The 12242-nt window shown below is 35.4% G+C and overlaps 1 protein-coding gene across 8 annotated transcripts in view; it reads right to left on the bottom strand.

The window, feature by feature from the left end:
• The window catches only part of SPATA1 (spermatogenesis associated 1), a 52607-nt gene that overhangs the window by 6764 nt on the left and 33601 nt on the right, over nt 1-12242 (bottom strand). For 7 of the 8 annotated variants that reach the window (XM_068540197.1, XM_068540195.1, XM_068540199.1 and 4 more), the window contains 3 exons: nt 12000-12178; nt 9976-10074; nt 1798-1885 (listed from right to left, as the gene is read on the bottom strand). In XM_068540197.1, coding sequence (XP_068396298.1) covers nt 1799-1885; nt 9976-10074; nt 12000-12178 — 365 coding nt within the window. In that variant the 3' untranslated portion in view covers nt 1798. Of the gene's footprint in view, nt 1-604; nt 756-1797; nt 1886-9975; nt 10075-11999; nt 12179-12242 lie in introns of those variants that run through there. The other variant, XM_068540194.1, reaches the window with a different exon arrangement.

Genomic DNA, 12242 nt, shown 5'->3' with positions numbered 1-12242 from the left:
GCTTTGATTGTTTGAATTTGAAAAATACATACCTATTTATATCTTCAGTGTACAACAACATAAAGGTAAGAAAAAAGTCAACCTACCATATCAAATATTCCTCTGTATGATGTTTAATATTATAGTTGGGAACAATGCTTTCACAATTTTATTATGCTGTAATTTCCCCCATATTAAAATATATGCTTACCAATCAATGCTAATTTTTAAAATATGTATAATTTGAGTAGAAATTTTTTGCTTAGAAATACATTTTAAAAAATTTAGTCTTTGGGGGCTTCCCTGGTGGCGCAGTGGTTGAGAATCTGCCTGCCAATGCAGGGGACAAGGGTTCGAGCCCTGGTGTGGGAAGATCCCACATGCCGCGGAGCAACTGGGCCCGTGAACCACGACTACTGAGCCTGCGTGTCTGGAGCCTGTGCTCCCAACAAGAGAGGCCGCAATAGTGAGAGGCCTGTGCACTGCGATGAAGAGCGGCCCCCGCTTGCCGCAACTAGAGAAAGCCCTCGCACAGAAACGAAAACCCAACACAGCCAAAAATAAAAAAATAAAAAAATAAATAAAAAAATAAATAAATAAATAAATAAATTTAGTCTTTGGGAATCAGTTTGCTCTATATTTTTTATTCAATAAATCTAAATTTAAAACCTGCAATTTTGTGTCTCTAGGTTCATTTGATGCAAATCATTTTTCTCCTTCCTGATTCCGTATAGCACTCATGTTCTCTGAGTCACTTGAATTAAACTCACTTATGCCTTCGGGGGGAGGGGGGGGAATAATGAATATAAAGGATCAAAATACTTAGAAAATACAAGAAGATAACTTAGTAGTAATATTTTGAATTAGTAGGTTAGAGCCACCTAATATTTCCCAACTAAATTATTTTTTTGAGGTTATATCTGAAATGTTTATGAAAAACTTGGTGTTGAACCCGATTCTATTCATTGGCATTTACCCTTCCAATTATTAATATTCCTTCATTTATGGACATCTATAATATATTTCTTGGTTAGTTTTGATTCCATGGTTAAATTTTTTCATTTTCTATATCTGCATTTTACTTTTAATTATCTAAAGACATTGGTTTCTCAACTGTTTTTTTCTTTCTAAAAGAGACATTTTGTGCAAAGAAATGTACAGAGGTCTCAGTTTCCTTTCTCAAGGCAATTAAGAAGAATATTGTGTAGAACTTATATTAGTTCCTATAAATACTTAGATTAGAAATCTGCATCCTTAAACTCTGGATTTACATAAATCCTGCCTTCCCTGTACATTTTCCCCTCTCCAAATTGGAATAAATGACAATTCAGTCATCTGTTATGAGAATATTTCATTTCCTACTTGCACAATTATTTATGGCAAAGTAAAACCAACCATTTTCCATAGTACTTGCTGAATTACTATTGTCTCTGTATTTTTAAAATAAATTTTAAAAATTTAAATTCTTAGTACTAATTTCTACATAGCTGTAGATGCAAGTTAGATTCGTATTTATTAAAATATGATTTTTCATATTACAGTCATTCTAGGTATTACATTTTAAGACTATTAAAAAATAGTACTGTAATATAGTACTGTAAAATAATATGTAACACATCTGAAACCTTCAAAAATAGTCAAATAGACACCATTTTGCTTTCTTACGTCTAATATTTCCTGAAACACTGTATAATAACCACATGCAAAGGGAAAAGATGTAAAACTTATAATTTATATGAAAACAAGGAGAACAATGGTTAAACAAATCTGTTCAAGTAAGTAAATTTTTTAACAAATAAAAATTTTAAGTTAACATACCTTATTGAGATTGAAAAGATGTATTAAGTTTCTTCTGGGCCAGTTCAGCTTTCAATGTGCGTAAATCTGAAACTGCTTGTTTTCTCACCTATAAAAGAACAATTGACTTTCAAAAATGAACTTTTATCTTACCTTTCTAAAATTATATAATCATCATATAAATAAGGGTTTTTATAATGGCTTTCATGTCTTCTCTCATTTGCCTTCAATGCCTTCACTTGCACTGGATTACTATGGTAAATGTGTAGTTCATAAGTTCCTTTGAATAAGCATGCTAGATATGCTACCAAATAATTTCATTTATTAGTATATAGGCATGATAAAATTAAACGGTTCTAAAAAACTAGAGTGAGAAAGAATTTTATCTTTTGCTTATTTCAAAATCTGTTCTCATTGTGCAAAGAAAGTAGTAAAAACAAAAACAAAAAACCTCTGCCTCCTAAAAAAAATTCCAAAAAACCTTAATTCCCAGCCCTTAGAAACTGAATAAGTACTTAAGAAATATAAGTGTGACAAGTGCTCTTCTAAGTGTACTTTGATACTTTCAAATTTTTAATTGAAGCAGATACTGTTATTTCTCCCCATTTTACAGTTGAGGAAACTGAGATGCCTAGAAGTTAAGTAACTTGCTCAAGGCATAAAACTAGTAAGTGGCACAGCCAGGATTCAAACTTAAACCATCTGGTACCAGAGCTCTTGCTATTCCAAGTATTGTCTGTAGACCAGCAGCATAAGCATCACCTGGGAGTTTGTTAGTACTGAAGACTTTCAGGCCTCCCCTCAGACCTATTGAGTCAGATCCTGCTAATTTTAACAGGATCCCCAGGTGACATTACATTGAACTTTGAGAAGCATTGATTGTGCTATATTATCTTGAACATGGTTGCAACAGTCAAGCTAGGTTTTCTGCCCCTTAGTTCTGTATCTTATGGGTAGTTTGGGGTAAACCATTCAGAAATCAATAATAAATTCTTACAATGTCTACTATGTGACAATTAGGCACTATGGTTAAATGTAGGATTTTTTCCCCCCAGTGCGTAAGCTGAAAACTTGGTTCTCTTTTTTTCCATTTGTCTTTCCTGTTTTTTCACTAATAATTCTAATTTGGGTTCAAACCATTTATATGTAATATTTATAAAGTTAAAATATACAAAAATGGTAAGAACTAATTTGTATGCTTTCCAGAAGAAAAGAGCATTGAGAGAGTCATAAATGAAGGCGCTGGGGGTATTTTTATTACTCCCTTCTACCCATCCAACTATCCTTAAGTGGACAAGCTTCCACATTTGATTTCTCTCCTTTTTTCTGAATGCACAGGAGTTTTCATTCACTGAATGAACTACTTTTTTGAGTGCAGACTGTATAAGAATGTTAAATAACTCCTTTTTTTGGTTTAAAATTGTCCTTTGCCTTTTTCCTTTTCTGTAGTTTAAGTTTTAAGCTTCCCAGCGCTGAGCCAGGATTTAGCCTTGAGTATGCTGCTAGTGAAAAGAATCTAGAACTGCGCTGTCCAGTAGAGTATCTACTTGCCACATGTAACTATTTAAATTGAAATTAACTAAAATTAAATCTAAAATTCAATTCCTCAGTCACACAACAATCTACATTTCAAATGCTCAACATCCTTATGTGGCTAGTGGCTACCTTATCAGACAGTGCAGGTATGAAACATTTCCACCACCACAGAGAGCTGTATTGGACAGTGCTAATTCAACATAGGGGTCATTATTCTGGGTCATAAAGCTACTTCTGATAGAGGTGAATCGAGAGCACTCATATAACTTTATATATATATATATACACACACACATATATATATATACACACACATATATATATACACACACACATATATATATGAAAATAACCAGAGAGAATGAGATAATTACCCAAGAGAGGACAAAAAATGAAAATTAAATGGGAGCTCAGAGAGCTCAGTGGTTTGTCAGACTTATTTATGAACAACTCTAATGTAGGAATACTACTTCTTTCAGAATATTTTATGGAGACTCTATACTGATTCACAAGGTTCTTTTACTTTATTTCTTAGTGAAATTTTATTCAATTTTACTTTGGCCTTGTTAGGAATCTTTTCACAGAATTTCATTATTATTGTATTTTTTTTCATTCATGCTTTTTTTAATTTTTATTTTTTTTTGAATTTTATTTAAAAAATTTTTTTATACAGCAGGTTCTTATTAGTTATCCATTTTATACACATTAGTGTATACATGACAATCCCAATCTCCCAGTTCATCCCCCCCCACCACTTCCCCCTTGATGTCCATACGTTTGTTCTCTACATCTGTGTCTCAATTTCTGCCCTGCAAACCAGTTCATCTGTACCATTTTTCTAGGTTGCACATACATGCGTTAATATATTTGTTTTTCTCTTTCTGACTTACTTCACTCTGTAAGACAGTCTCTAGATCCATCCACGTCTCTACAAATGACCCAATTTTGTTCCTTTTCATGGCTGAGTAATATTCCATTGTATATATGTACCACACCTTCCTCATCCATTCATCTGTCGATGGGCATTTAGGTTGCTTCCATGTCCTGGCTATTGAAAATAGGGCTGCAATGAACATTGGGGTGCATGTGTCTTTTTGAATTATGGTTTTCTCAGGGTATATGCCCAGTAGTGGGATTGCTGGGTCATATAGTAGTTCTATTTTTACTTTTTTAAGGAACCTCCATACTGTTCTCCATAGTGGCTGTATCAATTTACATCCCCACCAACAGTGCAAAAGGGTTCCCTTTTCTCCACACCCACTCCAGCATTTATTGTTTGTAGATTTTTTGATGATGACCATTCTGACCAGTGTGAGATGATATCTCGTTGTAGTTTTGATTTGCATTTCTCTAATGATTAATGATGTTGAGCATTCTTTCATGTGCTTCTTGGTCATCTGTATGTCTGCTTTGGAGAACTGTCTATTTATGTCTTCTGCCCATTTTTGGATTGGGTTGTTTGTTTTTTTGATATTGAGCTGCATGAGCTGCTTGTAAATTTTGGAGATTAATCCTTTGTCAGTTGCTTCATTTGCAAATATTTTCTCCCATTCTGAGGGTTGTCTTTTGGTCTTGTTTATGGTTTCCTTTGCTGAGCAAAAGCTTTGAAGTTTCATTAGGTCCCATTTGTTTATTTTTGTTTTTATTTCCATTTCCCTAGGAGGTGGGTCAAACAGGATCTTGCTGTGATTTATGTCATAGAGTGTTCTGCCTATGTTTTCCTCTAAGAGTTTTATAGTGTCTGGCCTTACATCTAGGTCTTTAATCCATTTTGAGTTTATTTTTGTGTATGGTGTTGGGGAGTATTCTAATTTCATTCTTTTACATGTAGCTGTCCAGTTTTCCCAGCACCACTTATTGAAGAGGCTGTCTTTTCTCCATTGTATATTCTTGCCTCCTTTGTCAAAAATAAGGTGACAATAGGTGCGTAGGTTTCTCTCTGGGCTTTCTATCCTATTCCATTGATCTATATTTCTGTTTTTGTGCCAGTACCATATTGTCTTCATTACTGTAGCTTTGTAATATAGTCTGAAGTCAGGGAGTCTGATTCCTCCAGCTCCATTTTTTTTCCCTCAAGACTGCTTTGGCTATTCGGGGTCTTTTGTGTCTCCCTACAAATTTTAAGATTTTTTGTTCTAGTTCTGTAAAAAATGCCATTGGTGATTTGATAGGGATTGCATTGAATCTGTAGATTGCTTTGGGTAGTATACTCATTTTCACAATGTTGATTCTTCCAATCCAAGAACATGGTATATCTCTCCACCTGTTTGTATCATCTTTAATTTCTTTTATTGGTGTCTTACAGTTTTCTGCATACAGGTCTTTTGTCTCCCTGGGTAGGTTTATTCCTAGGTATTTTATTCTTTTCGTTGCAATAGTAAATGGGAGTGTTTCCTTAGTTTCTCTTTCAGATTTTTCATCATTCGTGTATAGGAATGCAAGAGATTTCTGTGCATTAATTTTGTATCCTGCTACTTTACCAGATTCATTGATTAGCTCTAGTAGTTTTCTGGTGGCATCTTTAGGATTCTCTATGTATAGTATGTCATCTGCAAACAGTGACAGTTTTACTTCTTCTTTTCCAATTTGTATTCCTTTTATTTCTTTTTTTTCTCTGATTGCCGGGGCTAGGACTTCCAAAACTACGTTGAATAATAGTGGTGAGAGGGGACATCCTTGTCTTCTCCCTGATCTTAGAGGAAATGCTTTCAGTTTTTCACCATTGAGAATGATGTTTGCTGTGGGTTTGTCGTACACGGCCTTTATTATGTTGAGGTAGGTTCCCTCTATGCCCACTTTCTGGAGAGTTTTTTATCATAAATGGGTGTTGAATTTTGTCAAAAGCTTTTTCTGCATCTATTGAGATGATCATATGGTTTTTCTTCTTCAGTTAGTTAATATGGTGTATCACATTGATTGATTTGCATATATTGAAGAATCCTTGCATCCCTGGAATAAATCCCACTTGATCATGGTGTATGATCCTTTTAATGTGTTGTTGGATTCTGTTTGCTAGTATTTTTTGAGGGTTTTTGCATCTATATTCATCAGTGATATTGGTAATTTTCTCTTTTTGTAGTATCTTTGTCTGGTTTGGTATCAGGTGATGGTGACCTCATAGAATGATGAGTTTGGGAGTGTTCCTCCCTCTGCAATTTTTTGGAAGAGTTTGAGAAGGATGGGTGTTAGCTCTTCTCTAAATGTTTGATAGAATTCACCTTTGAAGCCATCTGGTCCTGGACTTTTGTTTGTTGGAAGATTTTTAATCACAGTCTCAATTTCATTACTTGTGATTGGTCTGTTCATATTTTCTATTTCTTCCTGGCTCAGTCTTGGAAGGTTATACGTTTCTAAGAATTTGTCCATTTCTTCCAGGTTGTTTATTTTGTTGGCATAGAGTTGCTTGTAGTAGTCTCTTAGGATGCTTTGTATTTCTGTGGTGTCTGTTGTAACTTCTCCTTTTTCATTTCTAACTTTATTGATTTGAGTCCTCTCCTTCTTTTTCTTGATGAGTCTGGCTAATGGTTTATCAATTTTGTTTGTCTTCTCAAAGAACCAGCTTTTAGTTTTATTGATCTTTGCTATTGTTTTCTTTGTTTCTATTTCATTTATTTCTGCTCTGATCTTTATGATTTCTTTCCTTTTGCTAACTTTGGGTTTTGTTTGTTCTTCTTTCTCTAGTTACTTTAGGTGTAGGGTTAGATTGTTTATTTGAGATGTTTGTTGTTTCTTGAGGTAGGACTGTATTTCTATAAACTTCCCTCTTAGAACTGCTTTTGCTGCATCCCATAGGTTTTGGATCATCGTGTTTTCATTGTCATTTATCTCAAGGTATTTTTTGATTTCCTCTTTGATTTCTTCAGTGATCTCTTGGTTATTTAGTTACATATTGTTTAGCCTCCATGTGTTTGTGTTTTTTACGTTTTTTTCCCTGTAATTGATTTCTAATCTCATAGCACTGTGGTCAGAAAGATGCTTGATATGATTTCAATTTTCTTAAATTTCCCGAGGCTTAATTTGTGACCCAAGATTGGATCTATCCTGGAGAATGTTCTGTATGCAGTTGAGAAGAAAGTGTAATCTGCTGTTTTTGGAGGGAATGTCCTATAAATATGAATTAAATCTGTCTGGTTTATTGTGTCATTTAAAGCTTGTGTTTTCTTATTAATTTTCTGTTTGGATGATCTGTCCGTTGGTGTAACTGAGGTGTTAAAGTCCCCCACTATTATTGCATTACTGTCGATTTCCTCTCTTATAGCTGTTAGCAGTTGCCTTATGTATTGAGGTGCTCCTATGTTGGGTGCATGTATATTTATAATTGTTATATCTTCTTTTTGGATTGATTCCTTGATCATTATGTAGTGTCCTTCCTTGTCTCTTGTAACATTCTTATTTTCAAGTCTATTTTATCTGATATGAGTATTGCTACTCCAGCTTTCTTTTGATTTCCATTTGCATGGAGTATCTTTTTCCATCCCCTTACTTTCAGTCTGTTTGTGTCCCTAGGTCTCAAGTGGGTCTCTTGCAGAGAGCATATATATGGGTCTTGTTTTTGTGTCCATTCAGCCAGTCTATGTCTTTTGGTTACAGCATTTAATCCATTCACGTTTAAGGTAATTATTGACATGTATGTTCCTATTACCATTTTCTTAATAGTTTTGGGTTTGTTTTTGTAGGTCCTTTTCTTCTCTTGTGTTTCCCACTTAGAGAAGTTCCTTTAGCATTTGCTGTAGAGCTGGTTTGGTGGTGCTGAATTCCCTTAGCTTTTGCTTGTCTTTAAAGCTTTTGATTCCTCCATCGAATCTGAATGAGATCCTTGCCGGGTAGAATAATCTTGGTTGTAGGTTCTTCCCTTTCATCACTTTAAATATGTCATGCCACTCGCTTGTGGCTTGTAGAGTTTCTGCTGAGAAATCAGCTGTTAACCTTATGGGAGTTCCCTTTTATGTTTTTTGTTGTTTTTCCCTTGTTGCTTTCAAAAATTTTTCTCTGTCTTTAATTTTTGCCAATTTTATTGCTATGTGTCTCGGCATGTTTCTCCTTGGATTGATCCTGTATGGGACACTCTGCGCTTCCTGGACGTGGGTGGCTATTTCCTTTCCCATGCTAGGGAAGTTCTCGACTATAATCTCTTCAAATATTCTCTCAGGTCCTTTCTCTCTCTCTTCTCCTTCTGGGACCCCTGTAATGCAAATGTTATTACGTTTAATGTTGTCCCAGAGGTCTCTTAGGCTGTCTTCATTTCTTTTCATTCTTTTTTCTTTATTCTGTTCTGCAGCAGTGAATTCCACCATTCTGTTTTCCAGGTCACTTATCCATTCTTCTGTCTCAGTTATTCTGCTATTGATTCCTTCTAGTGTAGTTTTCATTTCAGTTATTGTATTGCTCATCTCTGTTTGTTTGTCCTTTAATTCTTCTAGGTCTCTGTTAAATATTTCTTCCATCTTCTCGATCTTTGCCTCCATTCTTTTTCTGAGGTCCTGGATCATCTTCACTATCATTATTCTGAATTCTTTTTCTGGAAGGTGGCCTATCTCCACTTCATTTAGTTGTTTTTCTGGGGTTTTATCTTGTTCCTTCATCTGGTATATAGCCCTCTGCCTTTACATCTTGTCTATCTCTCTGCGAATGTGGTTTTTGTTCCACAGGCTGCAGGATTGTAGTTCTTCTTGCTTCTGCTGTCTGCCCTCTGGTGGATGAGGCTATCTAAGAGGCTTGTGCAAGTTTCCTGATGGGAGGGACTGGTGGTGGGTAGAGCTGGCTCTTGCTCTTGTGGGCAGAGCTCAGTAAAACTTTAATCCACTTGACTGCTGATGGGTGGGACTGGGTTCCTTCCCTGTTGGTTGTATGGCCTGAGGCAACCCAACACTGGAGCCTACCCAGGCTCTTTGGCGGGGTTAATGGCGGACTCTGGGAGGGCTCACGCCAAGGAGTACTTCCCAGAACTTCTGCTTCCAGTGTCCTTGCCCTCATGGTGAGACACAGCCACCCCTCGCCTCTGCAGGAGACCCTCCAACACTAGCAGGTAGGTGTGGTTCAGTCTCCTATGGGGTCACTGCTCCTTCCCCTGGGTTCCGATGTGCACACCACTTTGTGTGTGCCCTCCAAGAATGCAGTTTCTGTTTCCGCCAGTCCTGTCGAAATCCTGCAATGAAATCCCTCTAGCCTTCAAAGTCTGATTCTCTAGGAATTCCTCCTCCTGTTGCCGGAACCCCAGGTTGGGAAGCCTGACCTGGGGCTCAGAACCTTCACTCCACTGGGTGGACTTCTGTGGTATAAGTGTTCTGCAGTTTGTGAGTCACCCACCCAGCTGTTATGGGATTTGATTTTATTGTGATTGCACCCCTCCTACCTTCTCATCATGGCTTCTCCTTTGTCTCTGGATGCGGGGTATCTTTTTTGGTGAGTTCCAGTGTCTTCCTGTCAATGATTGTTCAGCAGTTAGTTGTGATTCCCATGGTCTTGCAAGAGGGAGTGAGAGTATGTCCTTCTATTCCGCCATCTTGAACCCATCTTCCATTCATGCTCTTTTTTTTGTTAAGGTAACAATTTTAAGACAGTCAGTCCTTTCTACCATTATGCTACTGGCAGCCAAAGTTAAAACACCAAAATATTTTATTTCAAGATAAATGTTACAATCTAATTAGGGGAAATGCAAAATACCTTAATTTCTGTTATCAGTTTCATTTTGTCAGTATCCAATTTTCTCTTAAGTTGGTCAATAGCATGCTGTACTTCAGTTATCTCGATGATAAGGTAATTCTGTATGAGACATAGAAAGACATCTTTGTTTAGTATAACATCTATTCATTTTTAATTTTAATTGCCTGCTAATGTAAACTACAAAGTGTTATCAAATATCAAAAAAGGAAATCATGAAAATAACCCATTCCATAAAATAAACTTATTGCTTTGGAGTAAATTACTATTGAACTGTTGATTCTTATGTTTTAGGGACCACTTTCCTTTCTGTTTTACTACCATTTTCATGTATTATAAAAATAAATAGGTATTTGTAAAAGTTATCATTAAATTAGCACCATAAAAACCAACAACTATTACTATAAGAGGAATATACTAGATTAAGATACTTAGCAAGGCTTTAGAAACTGGCATAATGGTTTATCAGTGGAATCATATTAGAATTACTTAAAAATATTTAATAATGAAATACTGTATTTTATAAGAAAATCTGTTTAATATGAGAAAACCTATTCTGGAAGCCTTTTGATTACTTTTGTTCAGAAAAGTTTGTGAGCTGTAATAGTCAACAAAGAAATTATTTAAGCTGCTTTTGTGAAAATAACATTAGCATATATTGAACTTGAGAAAACAGTAAGATAAAAAGTTTCAATAATGCTTAAAAAAAAGTATCAGCTAATAAGAAGAAACTTTTACTTGAACCTATTTGGATTTTATATTAAATTGATCTAAAATAGTAAACTTTTACTCATAGAAACAGAAGAGGTTAGTGGCTCTGGCAGAAACAGGAGGTGGGGATTAGGGGAAATGGGTGACGGTGGTCAAATGTATAAACTTGTAGATACAAGATAAGTAAGTTCTAGGGATGTAATATACAGTATGGCAATTATAGTTAACAATGCTGTACTGTATATTTGAAAGTTGCTAAGAGAGTAGATCTTAAAAGTTCTGATCACACAGAAAAAGTACTATGTGAGGTGATGGATGTTAACTAAACTTATTGTGGTGTCCATTTTACAACATAAACATATGTCTTAACATTATGTTTCTACTTTAAACTAATACAATGTTATATGTCAATTATATCTCAATAAAACTGGGGAAAAAAGTAAACTTTTAATATTTCATCATGTCTAAAGTTAAACCTACACTCAATTATAATTAACATATTATAAAATCTTTTTTGGATAAGTGGTATCAACAAACAAAAATTAAACTGATAAATGGCCTCTGGAATTTGTTGTTTAATTATATGGTGGAATTACTCAACTAAAAAATAAACTTCATGTCTCTCATATGTCAAGATTGAAGACTATCTCAAGAAAATGAATTGATCAAAATTTAATATAATTTATAATTTATTTAGAATATCACTACCTATAGATTCTGTGGTTATCACACTGCACTTCCCACCCCCAACTGAAAGAAAAGGAATGTATTGCTCACTATTACTCCCTTGCCATACTTCATTAGGTATTTCTCTCTTACCCATAGAATCTTGACCCTTTCCCCTGGTACAGAGGTAGATCCTAATTAGGCTAAGTCAGGATATAGCATTCCCTGGTAACTATGATCAATCCAGGGTAGGCTTGGTTGATTCCCAACCAGGTCAACGGGAAAGTTTTATATAGTCCATGCATCTGGAAGAGGTTGTCTCCTGTTTTGGAGGCATATATCCCTACTTGCCATTGGTAACTCTGTTGCTACCCTGAGGAAAAGCAGTCTTAGAATGAAGCCAACACTGAAAATAATAGGGAGGAAATATCAGAAGTACCTAGGCCCTTAAAGACATCATTAAGCGGCTGATTGTATCTCCTCAGCACCCATTACATGAGATCATGAATTTACTTATTGTTTAAGCCAGGTTAAGCCGAGGTTTTGTTACCTGTAGCCCAAAACATCCTAGATATGATCATACTAACAATTACAAAGCATGTATTTTAAATAGAACTTCTCTAACAGAATGTGAACATATTTAGTAGTACCTTAGAGTTTGTGATGGTTGCCAGATTCTTTGGTCTCATCTTGATCTCCCTGGCTTCAAGCTGAATGAGCAATTTTTTATAGTAAAGTTCCAAATCTTCTCGAAGTTTTGTTAAAACCTCCTCCAATGATGCTGCAACTTTCTTTGTTTCAAAGTACTTTTTCTTCCAAACATCACAGGCTATTTAAAAAAAAAAGCAAAGGCTATAGTTTGTTTAAACTTTTCAACCTGCAAAGGACCCTAG

The sequence above is a fragment of the Eschrichtius robustus genome, chromosome 3 (genome assembly GCF_028021215.1).
Source record: "Eschrichtius robustus isolate mEscRob2 chromosome 3, mEscRob2.pri, whole genome shotgun sequence".
NCBI classification, from domain to species: Eukaryota; Metazoa; Chordata; class Mammalia; order Artiodactyla; family Eschrichtiidae; genus Eschrichtius; species Eschrichtius robustus.
This window is presented reverse-complemented; position numbering and strand designations above follow the sequence as displayed.